This window comes from Protomyctophum bolini (genome assembly GCF_963924005.1).
Source record: "Protomyctophum bolini genome assembly, chromosome: 12".
Taxonomy (NCBI): domain Eukaryota; kingdom Metazoa; phylum Chordata; class Actinopteri; order Myctophiformes; family Myctophidae; genus Protomyctophum; species Protomyctophum bolini.
This window is the reverse complement of record NC_137873.1, coordinates 29,292,414-29,309,421: the sequence shown is the minus strand read 5'-3', so window position 1 is coordinate 29,309,421 and position 17,008 is coordinate 29,292,414. Positions and strand designations below refer to the sequence as shown.

At 40.2% G+C, this 17,008-nt stretch overlaps 1 protein-coding gene across 1 annotated transcript; it reads left to right on the top strand.

Moving 5' to 3' along the window:
- Nucleotides 1-448: 448 nt before the first annotated feature.
- Nucleotides 449-16,724, top strand: LOC308326200 (serotransferrin-1-like; the record flags this gene model as incomplete). Its single annotated transcript, XM_080779008.1, has 19 exons — nt 449-538; nt 759-861; nt 980-1,171; nt 1,587-1,722; nt 2,100-2,148; nt 2,762-2,912; nt 3,032-3,192; nt 3,473-3,596; nt 3,850-4,008; nt 4,253-4,403; nt 4,509-4,576; nt 12,925-13,116; nt 13,353-13,488; nt 13,941-13,989; nt 14,601-14,751; nt 14,875-15,035; nt 15,319-15,415; nt 16,153-16,332; nt 16,570-16,724. 19 exons carry the CDS (start codon nt 449-451, stop codon nt 16,722-16,724), a joined length of 2,505 nt encoding a protein of 834 aa, XP_080635134.1.
- Between the last annotated feature and the right edge of the window lie 284 nt (nt 16,725-17,008).

Genomic DNA, 17,008 nt, shown 5'->3' with positions numbered 1-17,008 from the left:
CCAGCCTCTCTTTCATCATGCAGATGAAGTGTTCACAGTGAACAATTACAGAGCCATGCATTAGGAAACCCTGACTAAACTATGACCCTTCTCTGTTTGATCAGCCCACGTTGACGTTTTCTATAAAAACCAGTAGGCTATTCTCACTGAACCATGCAGTCTGCTGTGCACATTTGGAGACTACCACAATCCAACATGAATCTTCTCCTTATTTCGTTGATGCTGGGAAGCCTTGGTAAAGAGTTTTCTTGTATGTATTATTATTATTATGTTGTCCTTGAAATATTTCTGTCCAATATAGTGGAAATTGAATAATTTTGAGCATATTTTAAACAAAATGAATGTATACCAAGATAAACAAGAATCTCTGGATTTATCCTTATCCACAGCGTTCGTGTCTACGGCTCCCACTAACAAAATCAGATGGTGTCTGAAATCCAGCCAAGAAATGGTCAAATGTAAAGCACTCATAGCCATAGATTCTTCGTTTGGCTGTGTGCAAAGACAAAACTCCCGCGAATGCATAGAGGCAGTTAAGGTGAGAACTAATCGACTTAATAGAGATAGGCAACTACTGCCACTACCATGATCCAATTCATTTTGTCTTTATTCTCCGCAAATATTCTACATAAACTGACCTAGGCAAACAAGGGCCAGGATATTTCATCGACTGTTAATACCAAAACTACACTGGTTTAAAAAAGATATAACCCCTCATTCTAAATTTACCAAGATAAATATTTTTTTATTTCTGACAGGCTGGTGAAGCAGATGCCATCACTTTGGATGGAGGTGATATTTACACAGCTGGTTTGGCTCCTTACAAACTGCACCCCATTATTGCTGAGGACTATGGCCCATGTAAGATTAGTAACTGGTGCAGCAACTAGTTCTCCTAATTAGGCTATGGCTATTTCTCTTTCGATTTTGATGTTCTTATCGCTTTAAAACTATTCATGTGCCCTCTGTATACAACTAGCTTCAGACACCTGTTACTACGCTGTTGCTGTGGTAAAGAAGGGCACCGTCAACAGCATCAATGACCTCAAGGGAAGGAAGTCCTGCCACACAGGATTAGGAAAGTCTGCAGGCTGGAACATTCCCATAGGAACTCTGTTAGCATCGAAACAAATCCAGTGGACAGACATCGAGGATAAACCTGTGGAGAAGGGTGAGAGGTCGCTTGTACTTGTATAGTGCTTTTTTTTAATATATATTTTTATCCTGTGATTTTGTAACCCATTTTTCACCCCTGTGTCAATCATAATGTGATCCTGGGCTCTACACACCCTCCACCAACCTAGTCCCCATACAGTATATGGGGAGAAGGGGAGAGCAACGGACTTGAACTCATGCTTCCTTTGTATAGTGCTTTTAAACAAGACTGCATTTGCTTTTCTTTTCTGGGTTCCTCCAACAATTTGTTGGTCAATCCAGCTAGGTTTGCATTTGTATTAAAGAGGTGCATACATTATCAATGTTTTAGACACTGTGTAAGAGAGGTACCTATATTGTTTATTACTGTAGGAATTGTGTCTGTCTGCTGTCATCTCCTTAAATTAAATATGACTGTTGTGGTTTTGTAGCGGTGAGTGAATTCTTCTCGGCCAGCTGTGTGCCAGGAGCTGACCGTAATACATATCCCAAGCTCTGTCAGCTATGCGGGTCCGACTGCTCCAGGTCACACTCCAATCCTTACTATGACTATGCAGGTGCATTCAAGTGAGTAAATGTTCCTCTTTATTGTAACATGTATATTGTTTACCTATATTTGATCAGTTCCACTTCAAAGCTGCTGACACGACTGTGGGGAAAAACATAAAACAACAACATCACTGTACATATTCTGCTATGAGATTATAACATTGCTATCTTTTATTATTTTATTAAGTACTAGTCTACTATCTACTATCTAGTATTCTATTAGGAAAGTCGCTGCCTACAATGTTGCTACAGCTGCTGTGTTGTTCATTTGACAATAAACAACAGGGGGTCCCCAGATTACAGTGAATTTAAGGCTGCCTAAAAGGGTAGATAACCACTTCTCTGTTTACTGTTTAGTCTATACCCTTGAAACTGTGTGTCGACCTGTCCCATAGGTGCCTGGAAGACGGACTTGGAGACGTAGCTTTTGTCAAACACAGCACAGTTAGTGGTCAGTATTCAAACATTTTCTGATATGAAATAACTGCAGCATTAATATTGATTCATAGACTGTAGATTGTAGAAGTCGCCTCTTATATAGAAGGCTCTTAAAGTCTATCATGAGTGGAATGGTTCAAACGGATGTTCCCATGCTTTTTTTAATAAGATTGTGTATTAATAAGTTGCTTAGAAGACCATCATCCATATTATAGGAAAAAAGATACAGTTATGTTTTATTATTTCAAACACAAATATATATATATTTTTTAAAGACTTTTGGCTTATCATTTTGCAGATGGAGTGCATTATGAGTTGCTATGTCCAGATGGCACCAGAGCACCCATCGGAAGCTATAAGACCTGCCACCTGGCCAAGGTCCCAGGCCATGCTGTGGTTAGCCGTGCCAATGAACCAGACAGGGCTACTTTAATTCACAATAAACTCACCTCTCTCCAGGTAAGACACAGCTTGTCTGCTGCAGATATGACAGACAGAATAAGGAATTGCTTTTAGATGTGACTACATAATGTCTTAATGTTAATAAGTCAGAAATAGAACATATTTGTCAGGCTTTCTAATGCAAATAATAACTAATAACATTCTTTGTGACTTTCAGGGTTTTAGCCTCTTCTCCTCTAGTGAGTACTCAGGCAAGGATCTGATGTTCAAGGACTCAACAAAAAGACTGGTGAAGCTGTCCGAAACCACGGATTCCTTCCTGTATTTGGGTGCCCAGTACATGAGCACCATCCGTTCCCTGAAGCGAGGTACGGACAGACGGACGGACGGACGGACAGACAGACAGACAGACACTTATTACTTATACAATCACGTTATAAATGCATTTTATTATTGTATTACTGACTTCTTTAACTTTGCTTTCCAGAGCTGTCCAGTGCCACTTCAGGTGGCATCAGATGGTGTGCCGTGAGCCATGCCGAGCGCAGCAAATGTGACACGTGGAGCATCCTCGGCTCTGTTGACGGCGCCGCCGTGGTGGAATGCCAGACAGCCCTCACGGTGGAAGACTGTGTGAAGAAGATCATGGTAAATGCTTACAAGCTTGGCAATAGCTTTGCCCACAGGTAGCACACAGGTTAATAAATAATGTGTCCTTGAATGAGGCCCCACACTGAAGTAGCTCCACAATCAGTTGCTTTGCACTTTAACCATAGCTTATTGAAAAGTTTTGGAATAAAATCTTTTCATATGGGTCCCTCCCTGGCTCAAAATACTTTCAGATGGGGGTCTGCAGCGAAATATATCTGAATTTGGGGGTCATTGACATGAAAAAGGTTTGACAACCACTGTCCTGTCTGCTTCCTAGCGGAGAGAGGCTGATGCCATGGCTGTGGATGGAGGACAGGTGTACACAGCTGGGAAATGTGGTCTCGTTCCTGCCATGGTGGAGCAGTATGATGCAGGTAAAATGCAGGTTGATGATGATGTTGGTGGTGTTCAAGATGGAACTGAAGTCCAAGAAGAGCAAGCTGACATTTCACTTGCACACATGTATATACTGTACTATGATTCTACATCAACACTGATAATTTTTGTCTTCACAGCGCAATGCAGCAACACCGGAAGTGGTAAGTACACCTGAAGCCATTTTGAGAGGCAGCATGACGTTTTTCTTTCTTTCTTTCTTTCTTTCTTTCTTTTTCATTTGTCTTCTAATACTAGTATCTTCATCCACAGTGTCAGCCTCCTCCTACTTTGCTGTAGCAGTGGTGAAGAGGACTTCTGAGGTGACCTGGGAGAACCTGCAGGGCAAGAGGTCCTGCCACACTGGCCTTGGCAGAACTGCAGGCTGGAACATCCCCATGGGCCTGATCCATAACCAGACAATGAAATGTGACTTCGGTAAGCAGTTGTGTGGAATTGTCACCAACACAGTCTAGATCTGCTTCCGCTCTCTCTCAGTTTATTGCATTATTAAATATGCTTGGCATTTTTATATAGCTTAACGTCACCACTACAGTCAAATGTTGTCAGACCTTCCGGAGTGCTCATATCTCCCACTGTGATTTGAAATATCCAGCAATAATAACACATTTAAAAAAATGATTATGGTTTATATTAGATCCTTTCTTGCTCCTTTCTTAAGATGGCTTCTTCAGTGGCAGTTGTGCTCCTGGAGCTCCTGCAGGCTCTAAACTCTGTCAGCAGTGTATTGGCAGTGGTAGAGCTGTGGGAGATGATTCCAAATGCAAAGCCAGCGCTGATGAGCGGTACTACGGCTATAACGGGGCCTTCAGGTAAGAGGTGCCAGCCAGGGCAGTTATGAACTGATTAAGACTGAACTACATCCTCACAGTCTTGCGCTTCCGCACAGTAAGTTGTATGCCTTTCGATTGTTATAGATGTCTTGTCGAGGATGGTGGAGATGTTGCCTTCATCAAACACAGTATTGTTCCAGATAACAGTGGTGGTAAGAGACTGCTAATCTCTGCGCTTTCCCCAAACCGTCTTGTTTCTCCCAACCGTACCTTTTGTTTACTCATACTGTATAACATGCCTCTTTAACTCTTTCTCCACTCCTATCGCACCTGCTCGTATCAAGCCAATCATCCAACATGGGATAAGAATTTGAATATCAATCCTCTTGACTACAATCTGGTCTGCCCTGGGAAGAAGGTTCCAATCAATCAGTATGAGTCATGCAACCTAGCCAAGGTGCCAGCTCACGCTGTGGTGACACGCCCAGAAATGCGTGATGAGGTAGTGCGCATACTGAACGACCAGCAGGTTGGTATCAAATCAGAAATAATTCATCTTGAGCTCACACTGTTGAAATGTTTCATGAGCTTCATTACATTTATTTATTGTGATATTTGTTAAGCGAACACTGAGCTGAATATATACCTTATTGTTTATGTTCAGGCCAAATTTGGTGGCACTGGCACTGATGACTCGTTCCGAATGTTCATTTCTGATGGAGGAAAGGACCTTCTCTTCAAGGAAAAAACGAAGTGTCTCCAGATGGTAGAAAGTGGTTCAGGCTATGATAAATTCCTCGGACCTTCGTATATGGCCGCCATGAAGTCCCTAAGGGAATGTGGCACTGCATCAGGTTGGTATTATGGATAAATATTCGCAGGAGAGGTACTCAAATATTATACCTGTACATACACTTTTAATGCCATTATGAAGAAATCCCCATCTATATATATGGCACGTACATGTATATTATCATTACATTATGCAAAGATTACACACACACACTTTCTACATTTTCTACATTTACATTTTATGTTTTCTTTTCCCATTAGATCTGGAGAAGTCATGCACTTTCCATTCCTGCCAGCAAAATAACTAGTTGAGAAAAGGTGACTCAGTCTGATTCGTGCAAACTATATTGGACCCCAAGATGACACTTTTGTTGATGCTTGTTTTCTAGAAATACATAAACACATGTTGAACTTATTTTGAATATATGAAACTCCCATTCTTTTTTATATACAACAATGCTGTGCACTACTACACTTTTTACAAATGAACACTAAAGAAAAAATTATACTTTTGCGAATGACCATGATGTACTGTTCGATAAAAAAACATGTTTTCGACTGAAAAAGGTGTTGCTGTGTTCAGGTGAAAATAGGTTGTTTCTGTTCGACAAAGTATAAATTAGGACTAGGAGGACTAGGAGAGGTGATGACAGTCTCATATGCATGTAGGTACTTTGCTTCACCCTTCTCAAATAAATCACTCAATTTCACTACCTATTGTATCATTATTTTGACTTTGTAAAACTATTACATTTGGTAAATGTAAAAATGTATAATATGTGGGCGCTTGGATAAATAGATATATAGATGGATTGATTGATTGATAGCTTGATTTATATGAATGGTTCTAATCTGACAGTTTTTGAGCCACAACCTCTATGAGTCCTTCAAGTCAAAGTCTATGAAAGATGGACAAAGTGTACGCCTAAGTATATTATTTAGAGAAGGCCATGTTGGTTGCTTGGCCCTAAAGGTCAGTCCACACCAACGCAACTCCTTGCAACATGCAACTACTCGCAACTACTTGCAAGTTGCAACCATTATGACTATATGGCCTTAAAATAGTTTTGTTGCAAGGATGTTGTAATGTGCATATTCAGTGACTTTGGTCTGGCCTTTATGTCAAAAGTGTCACTGTCCATACATCATGATCTACCTCCACAAAACTTAAGGATGAACTCTACTGATTTTGACCTCAAGGCCTCTCCTCAGTTCATGCAAGGCCAGGACAACATGTTTAACAGATCATTACCATAATTTAGCTACATATATATTGAAATTCTTTATTTGGAGTACCCCTTGAGATACAATATCTCGTTTTCGAGAGGGTCCACAAGTATACAGTCAATATAAGGTAATTAACAGAAAAGAAAAAAAGGAAAAGAAAAGAAAAACACAAAACAGTTACAAAACACAAAACAGGGTATTGCACTAGACAATCAGAGTAGCAACAAGATGGAAAAGTTGTTCTGTCAGTAGCATTGTGTTGCCTTCCAGGCTAGTGTTTGTGCAGGCTTTATTTTCTGTAGTATTAATGTGTGCCTATTAAGCGACCCGGCCTGCTTGATTGTACCTGATTGATTGTCACCTGTGTAAGCTGCATTGAGGGGTAATGAGGCTGAGGGAGAGCAGGCAGAAAAATGTTTGCTGTGAAGAGAGGTTAGCTGTGCTGTTTGACACTACAGAAAGAGCATTGTTTGTAAGTGTAATGTTTATTTCCATTTAATACAAAGAATGTAACGTGTTTGTATTTAGACAGGATTGTTGATTTTGGTTTGATTATTTAAATGCCAATTGTTTAACTGCCTTTCGATGACTGTATACATTATACTGTAGCCCACAAGCAGAACCCAATGGTACTGAAGTTTCTGACATTTTGTAGACCCAGTTACCATGGGGTCCTATGCCACCTCCACCCTGCCACCGGGTACGCACACATAAATAAACGTAAACACGTTCGCATTAGTCAATCTGCGCACTTTGAGGCCTTTTTTTCATGTTGAGGGCTTCTGAATGTGTGAACTATAAGTACCTATACATACCGCTGCGAATATCTCCTGTGTCGCGGAAGCCGTTAAGTATTTTTAATCTATGTTTGATTAAAAATGTCGCTTTGATTCTTCTCTTCCTACCTTGTTTATTGACACCTCATTGTACCGCCTATCTGGCTAGCTAGTGGCGCTATAGCTATGACGGAGCAGATCAGAGGCAGGGACGTAGCCGGCACAAGCCAACCGCACATCGGGAGGCGGTACAATAAACGGTAAATAAACAAGAAGAATCAAAGCGACATTTTTAATCAAACATGGATTAAAAATACTTAACGGCTTCCGCAACACAGGACATATTCGCAGCGGTATGTATAGGTACTTATAGTTCACAAATTCAGAATAACGCAAACTAAAGGAAGACGTCAAACGCCGCAGATACGATGTTACCGAGGATGTTCATGTCCGCGTTCCAACATTCCCACACGAAAATATAGATACGTACAGGGACCCTACATAAAGCGATATCCAAATTTCAGAAAAGCTTTATGGAGGGTTCCGAGAGGGGCTAATTATACTGTAGAGTTTTGTAGCAGTTTGGTAGACTAGGTCTGTAGTATTATGTATTATACAGACAAAGGTCTGTATAATTTCATTTATCTATGTGATTTTTAACAGTCGATTTGTATTTGTACATTTTAATGTGTTAGTTTCATTCCTGACAAAGATCAGTAAAAAGGGAGCAAGACGCCTCATTCCTGACTCCTGTCTCTTTTTTGAATGGAGTTTGGCTGGCTGCCTAATTGTCGTTACAACACCTCAGTGGGGGCAGTACAATCATTGTCACTATAGGTCAGCATTAAGATACATTTAATTTGGTTTTCAGCATTGGAGAACTTTTGATGCAAAGAAACATTTAGTTAATCTCATTGATTATAAGTTCATTGTTTGCATGAGAGTATATTAAGTAATATATTAACAAAGTAAGAAACTATAATGAACAATCCTATTGAAGCCTTTTGTCCCATAGGGGACGAATATTAAGTAATAGTGTATGAATATAAATAATAAATAAAATGGAGTGAGATGGTCATGGGCATGTACAAGAGGTCGTAATATAAGAAGACACTGTGCTTTTGAACATATTAAAAGATGAGATGTTTCGAATATGTGTTGGTAAATTGTTCCAATCAGAGGGGGCTTTAAATATGAATGCTTTCTTACCTAATGCATTGGAGACTGTTGGAACAGAAAAATAGTGTGCCTCAACTGGTACAATGGTTGTAAAAGTTGTAAAAGGACAACCTAGGATAAATCTGCAAAGTTTGTTGTGTAAACTATATTGAGACTGTTAAAATTGGATTTAGATGCGGTTTGATACACGACATCGGCATAATCAAATATGGGTAAAATGAGTTGTAGAACTATCTGAAAGCCTTTTCAATTACGGGAAGCCACACCATTATTTGTTTTCCATAATCAGTGACCACATACAGTAGATGTTGCAACATAGGTATTCCCAGCAAAGAAAACCAAATATGAGCAATATTCCTGAAACCGTGAACTGAAAGAACCCCAAGGACCCGCCCTGATACAGATACAGATACAATACACAAGTAAGACGCGCAAACGCGGGAAGCGAACGCAGCTATACGTCCAAATATGGAGTGTGTTGCATCAATCACAAACAAATCACTCAGCTCCATATATGGGCACAAAAGCGGGACAGACACACACACAGACAGACAGGATCTGCTAGGTCTCAGAGTAAGTGCTCACTGCGTTCGCAAATACAATACAATACAGTAGTAGTCAACGCCGGTTGAGAAACAGTGGGATGTACAGTATACACATGAGATGCATAGCAAGTGTTAACTTACAAAAGCACTAATCTTAGCCCATATCCCAACCCAACACAATAGTGGTCCCCAGGTTGATTCTAAGTCAGGGTGGTGGTCCCTGGTTCACAATCAGTTGAAAACCCCTGCTCTAAACATCCAGTCAGACTCAAGGTCCTAGACCTAGGGAGTAGGGAGCAGCTAGGATAACACAATATTGATTGTTTATTGTATTGATTCTGTTCTTCGATCATGTAAGTTCTCAGTTTAGTCTTCTCTGACCTTTGACAATGATGTATGTCAACATGTATGTGTACGTACAGTGAATATTCAAATACCAGAAACACATAGATAGAGATAGATCTTTATTTGTCATTGCAACGTGTACAACGAAATTAAACAACATACTGTACATATAAGAACAGGGTCTGTTGTTGGTAGCAGTTGGGACCTTATTCCCCTCATTTGACATTGATACTGTATGTCACATAAGGACATGTCACTCCCGTCCGCATCTAAATTGCACACAATGTAATGTTACATGATACATCACTGAATACCAGGAAGTGTAGATCAGCACAGCAAGGATTACAGTAAAATAATTCTGATTTAGCATACATCAAATGCATACAATATATTAATACTTCTTTAAATATGCGCCAGGCACGGTCTTATACAGTTTAAAATATTACACAGATTACATTTGTCAAAGGAAAAACTCAACAGAATGTATCCAAATGTGAATCCAGCCTGCGACAGATGTGGCCAATCGCCGGCCACTCTAGCTCATATGTTCTGGCATTGCACAAAACTAAGATCTTATTGGCAAAGTATATTTAAATCACTGTCAGACATTGTTGAAAGACCTTTTGACCCGGATCCACTGACAGCAATTATGGGAGTCACAGGGCCCGGGGTCAAACTGTCTACTTTCCAATATAACATGGTAAAATATGTGACTCTACTGGCTCGCAGACTGATACTGTTGAATTGGAAACAAGCACAGGTTCCAACTCACACTTCACTGATGAAAGATGTTATGCATTACTTACAATTGGAAAAGATTAAGTTTGAATTGAGAGGGAGTGAAGATAGGTTCTACCAGACATGGCAACCCTTCATTGACTATTTTAATAGGTGCACGCTAACCCCTCCTACACAATAGCACAATAGAAAATTGGAAAGAAAGAAAAGGAACTGAAAGAAAAGGAACTGAATGTTTTTTCTTTATTTTATTTTTTATTATTTAAAAAAGAATGTCTAACTTACTTAATTCACAACATGTTGGAAGTTTGAGAGCAAGAATGTCTGTCCTGTTGTCTGTTTTGTTTGTCTGTTCACACTTGTCATTGTTTAACTGTTTTTTGTTTTTTCATGTTTATCACACTTATGTTTTTTTGTTATACTGTATGTGGAACATTTACATTGCCTGTTATTTTTTTCATTTTTATTTAACTGAATTACTTATCATTATCTAATCTGAAATTGTCGAACAAAAATGCCTAATAAAAACAGTATTAAAAAAAAAAAAAAAAAAAATCTTTAAATGAAAAATCTAGGTTATTCAATCATGTTTTTTTTTTACTCTCTGCACACACCTTGGCTTTATTAAAGCCCCAGGTAACACTTGCATTTACAGTTAAGTCAAGTGTAACTTTGAAATAACAGTACCATGGGTGTACAGTTACATATAAAGTATATATAAGTATGTATGACATGTATGACATGTAAGTATGTATGCACAGTAGGTTACACACCGTAAGATTAATTAAACTCTGATAGATTTAAGGTCAATTAAGGAAGATGGCTGCCAACCCTTGCAGCCAGCTGGTTCTGCCTGAGGTTTCTTTCCATTAAAGGGGAGTTTTTCCTCACCACTGTCACTAATATTAATAACATGCTTGCTCTGGGCTGGGAGGACAACATCAGGTCTCTACTCTATACTGTATGTAAATTAAGCAGAGACAACTATAATAAAGGGGAATTGAAAAACTGAAGTTAAAATGAAAACCCTTCATGGGTGGCCCAGGAAGAAGTGTAATTAACACTCCAGATTTGGCTGTGTAGTTTGTGGTTTCCCTGGTCCAGAGGTTTCACTACACTATCACTGCTGTGTCAGTGGTCAGGTCGGAGTCAAAGTTCACATGATTGTGTAAACTCTTGTAACCTGAGTGTCAGCTCAAACCTTAAGTAATTCACAATTCTGGGCGGGAACCCATTTTGGTGTTCTGTGTACAGTATTCAAAAATTAAAAATAAATAAATGATGCTGCTATATTTGAAGTTTTTCAGAAAACTTAGGTCAGGCATAGAAGGCATTTTTAGAATCGGCTTCAGGCCTAAATGGGTTAAGAATGAATAAATATTATTGTAGTCTTACCACTTGTACACTTGTTTTAGTTATTTTATTGTCTCCACCAGGCCGAAGGCATGGGGAGAGAGTATGTTTTGCACTCCGTCCGTCCGTGTGTGTGCTTGTGTCCGTCTGTCTGTCCGTCCGTCCGTCCGTCCGTGTACACTGTACAGCTAATCTCCGGCACCATTAACCCGGTCGATGCCAAACTTTGCACACTCCCTGGATGCCAACGATGAACCTCTCCTTTCCAGAACAGCCTCTTATAGCGCCACCAGGAGGCCAACTTTTGAAAAATCTCTCTAGTCATGTGTTCAAGCCGGAGTATGCAATTTACGTGACTTTCCTACTAAACTGAGGAATATATCCCAGTCCCACCCTTTTCACATTGGCCTCTTATAGCGCCACCAACAAGTGGATTTTTGCAAAACACATTTTTGGAACAAAATGCCTCAAATCATCCAATTGCCATTCAAAGAAGAAATGTCACCCTTTTCACATTGGCCTATTATAGCACCACCATGAGGCCACAACCTGACCTGCCCTGCAGGTGGAGACCTGTGCCCAGAGGGGTACTTACTACTTATCTTTTACTTTCCATTATGATGAAATATCAGAATTTCCAGCCTCTCTTTCATCATGCAGATGAAGAAGTGTTCACAGTGAACAATTACAGAGCTATGCATTAGGAAACCCTGACCAAACTATGACCCTTCTCTGTTTGATCAGCCCACGTTGACGTTTTCTATAAAAACCATAGGCTATTCTCACTGAACCATGCAGTCTGCTGTGCACATTTGGAGACTACCACAATCCAACATGAATCTTCTCCTTATTTCGTTGATGCTGGGAAGCCTTGGTAAAGAGTATTCTTCTATTATTATTACGTTTAATATTTCTGTCAAATATAGTGGAAATGTAATAATTTTGAGCATATTTTAATCAAAATGAATTTACCAAGATAAACAATCTCTGGATTTATCCTTATCCACAGCGTTCGTGTCTACGGCTCCCACTAACAAAATCAGATGGTGTCTGAAATCCAGCCAAGAAATGATCAAATGTAAAGCACTCATAGCCATAGATTCTTCGTTTGGCTGTGTGCAAAGACAAAACTCCCGCGAATGCATAGAGGCAGTTAAGGTGAGAATGAATCGACTTAATAGAGATAGGCAACTACTGCCACTACCATGATCCAATTCATTTTGTCTTTATTCTCCGCAAATATTCTACATAAGCTGACCTAGGCAAACAAGGGCCAGGATATTTCGACTGTTAATACCAAAACTACACTGGTTTAAAAGAGATATATATATAACCCCTCATTATAAAATCATCATTTACCAAGATAAATATTTCTTTCTGACAGGCTGGTGAAGCAGATGCCATCACTTTGGATGGAGGTGATATTTACACAGCTGGATTGGCTCCTTACAAACTGCACCCCATTATTGCTGAGGACTATGGCCCATGTAAGATTAGTAACTGGTGCAGCAACTAGTTCTCCTAATTAGGCTATGGCTATTTCTCTTTCGATTTTGATGTTCTTATCGCTTTAAAACTATTCATGTGCCCTCTGTATACAACTAGCTTCAGACACCTGTTACTACGCTGTTGCTGTGGTAAAGAAGCGCACTGTCAACAGCATCAATGACCTCAAGGGAAAGAAGTCCTGCCACACAGGATTAGGAAAGTCTGCAGGCTGGAACATTCCCATAGGAACTCTGTTAGCATCGAAACAAATCCAGTGGACAGACATCGAGGATAAACCTGTGGAGAAGGGTGAGAGGTTGCTTGTACTTGTATAGTGCTTTTAAACAAGACTGCATTTGCTTTTCTTTTCTGGGTTCCTCCAATTTGTTGGTCAATCCAGGTTTCCATTTGTATTCAAGAGGTGCATACATTATCAATGTTTTAGACACTGTGTAAGAGAGGTACCTATATTGATTATTACTGTAGGAATTGTGTCTGTCTGCTGTCATCTCCTTAAATTAAATATGACTGTTGTGGTTTTGTAGCGGTGAGTGAATTCTTCTCGGCCAGCTGTGTGCCAGGAGCTGACCGTAGTACATATCCCAAGCTCTGTCAGCTATGCGGGTCCGACTGCTCCAGGTCACACTCCAATCCTTACTATGACTATGCAGGTGCATTCAAGTGAGTAAATGTTCCTCTTTATTGTAACATGTATATTGTTTACCTATATTTGATCAGTTCCACTTCAAAGCTGCTGACACGACTGTGGGGAAAAACATATTGCCTTGCCAAAGAGCTTCACAATAAATTACAATATAAAACAATAAAGGCTCAATTTCCGGTTAGTTTATTTGTAGAACACAGAATGTTTGTCACAATAGACAGACATGATAAACTGCTCAAGTAGGCTACAGAGACATTATCTTATATAATCTTTTTTTTTTTAATGATTTGTAATCTTATATTATCTTTGAACAATTTAGTCAATGTGTGGCAACAATCTGGGAACCCATTAAGTAACAAAGAAGAAAGTAAGTTTTTTGTAAAACAGGATATCACTTCTCACAGATAACCCCTTCTCTGTTTACTGTTTAGTCTATACCCTTGAAACTGTGTGTCGACCTGTCCCATAGGTGCCTGAAAGACGGACTTGGAGACGTAGCTTTTGTCAAACACAGCACAGTTAGTGGTCAGTATTCAAACATTTTCTGATATGAAATAACTGCAGCATTAATATTGATTCATAGACTGTAGATTGTAGAAGGCTCTTCCAGTCAATCATGAGTGGAATGGTTCAAACGAATGTTCCCATGCTTTTTTTAAATAATATTGTGTATTTAATAAGTTGCATAGACCATCATCCATAGTATAGGAAAAGAGATAGTTATGTTTTATTATTTCAAACACAAATATATATATATATTTTAAAGACTTTTGGCTTATCATTTTGCAGATGGAGTGCATTATGAGTTGCTATGTCCGGATGGCACCAGAGCACCCATCGGAAACTATAAGAAGTGCCACCTGGCCAAGGTCCCAGGCCATGCTGTGGTTAGCCGTGCCAATGAACCAGACCGGGCTACTTTAATTTACAATAAACTCACCTCTCTCCAGGTAAGACACAGCTTGTCTACCCAGATAAATGTGTTAATTGCTGCAGATATGACAGACAGAATAAGGAATTGCTTTTAGGTGACTACATAATGTCTTAATGTTAATAAGTCAGAAATAGAACATATTTGTCAGGCTTTCTAATGCAAATAATAACTAATAACATTCTTTGTGACTTTCAGGGTTTTAGCCTCTTCTCCTCTAGTGAGTACTCAGGCAAGGATCTGATGTTCAAGGACTCAACAAAAAGACTGGTGAAGCTGTCCGAAACCACGGATTCCTTCCTGTATTTGGGTGCCCAGTACATGAGCACCATCCGTTCCCTGAAGCGAGGTACGGACAGACGGACGGACGGACAGACAGACAGACAGACAGACAGACACTTATTACTTATACAATCACGTTATAAATGCATTTTATTATTGTATTACTGACTTCTTTAACTTTGCTTTCCAGAGCTGTCCAGTGCCACTTCAGGTGGCATCAGATGGTGTGCCGTGAGCCATGCCGAGCGCAGCAAATGTGACACGTGGAGCATCCTCGGCTCTGTTGACGGCGCCGCCGTGGTGGAATGCCAGACAGCCCTCACGGTGGAAGACTGTGTGAAGAAGATCATGGTAAATGTTTACAAGCTTGGCCCAAGCTTTGCCCATTTCATGTGGCACACAGGTTAATAAATAATGTGTCCTTAAATGAGGCCCCAAACTAAATTAGCTCCACAATCAGTTGCTTTGCACTTTAACCATAGCTTATTGAAAAGTTTTGGAATAAAATCTTTTCATATGGGTCCCTCCCTGGCTCAAAATACTTTCAGATGGGGGTCCGCAGCGAAATATATCTGAATTTGGGGGTCATTGACATGAAAAAGGTTTGACAACCACTGTCCTGTCTGCTTCCTAGCGGAGAGAGGCTGATGCCATGGCTGTGGATGGAGGACAGGTGTACACAGCTGGGAAATGTGGTCTCGTTCCTGCCATGGTGGAGCAGTATGATGCAGGTAAAAGGCTAAATAGCCTGTAGACATATAAGAATGAACATGTTTTGTGTGAAACAGTGAGATATACAGAGTATTGATGATCGACTGATCATCAATACAATACTGTTTCACAGCATCAGGAAATAAGTTGTTCCTCAGCCTTGGTGGTTCTGACCCTGAATCTGAATTAGTCCCTCTTGATGCAGCAGGCATCAAGACGAGGTATTTGAGGATGATGGGGCAGGATGAGATGTTGTGGATTCTAATGTTTTTGTCAAGTCAAGTCCAGTAACTCCCAAAGATGAGCTTAGTCGAAGTAGTGACAGTTTATACATGTATATCAAGACAGGCGTGCGTGTGCGTGTGTGTGTGTGTGTGTGTGTGTGTGTGTGTGTGTGTGTGTGTGTGTGTGTGTGTGTGTGTGTGTGTGTGTGTGTGTGTGTGTGTGTGAGATGATGATGATGATGTTGGTGTTCAAGATGGAACTGAAGTCCAAGAAGAGCAAGCTGACATTTCCACTTGCACACATGTATATACTGTACTAATATGATTCTACATCAACACTGATAATTTTTGTTCACATCTCAATCCTCTTCACAGCGCAATGCAGTAACACCGGACGTGGTAAGTACACCTGAAGCCATTTTGAGTGTCAGCATGGCGTTTTTCTTTCTTTCTTTCTTTCTTTCTTTCTTTCTTGTTGAGCCAAACTATTATTTTTATTTTATTATTAGTTATCATTCGTCTTCTAATACTAGTATCTTCATCCATAGTGTCAGCCTCCTCCTACTTTGCTGTAGCAGTGGTGAAGAGGACTTCTGAGGTGACCTGGGAGAACCTGCAGGGCAAGAGGTCCTGCCACACTGGCCTTGGCAGAACTGCAGGCTGGAACATCCCCATGGGCCTGATCCATAACCAGACAATGAAATGTGACTTCGGTAAGCAGTTGTGTGGAATTGTCACCAACACAGTCTAGCTCTGCTTCCGCTCTCTCTCAGTTTATTGCATTATTAAATATGCTTGGCATTTTTATATAGCTTAACGTCACCACTACAGTCAAATGTTGTTCCGGAGTGCTCATATCTCCCACTGTGATTTGAAATATCCAGCAATAATAACACATTTAAAAAAATGATTATGGTTTATATTAGATCCTTTCTTGCTCCTTTCTTAAGATGGCTTCTTCAGTGGCAGTTGTGCTCCTGGAGCTCCTGCAGGCTCTAAACTCTGTCAGCAGTGTATTGGCAGTGGTAGAGCTGTGGGAGATGATTCCAAATGCAAAGCCAGCGCTGATGAGCGGTACTACGGCTATAACGGGGCCTTCAGGTAAGAGGTGCCAGCCAGGGCAGTTATGAACTGATTAAGACTGAACTACATCCTCACAGTGTTGCGCTTCCGCACAGTAAGTTGTATGCCTTTCAATTGTTATAGATGTCTTGTCGAGGATGGTGGAGATGTTGCCTTCATCAAACACAGTATTGTTCCAGATAACAGTGGTGGTAAGAGACTGCTAATCTCTGCGCTTTCCCCAAACCGTCTTGTTTCTTCCAACCGTACCTTTTGTTTACTCATAATGTATAACATGCCTCTTTAACTCTTTCTCCACTCCTATCG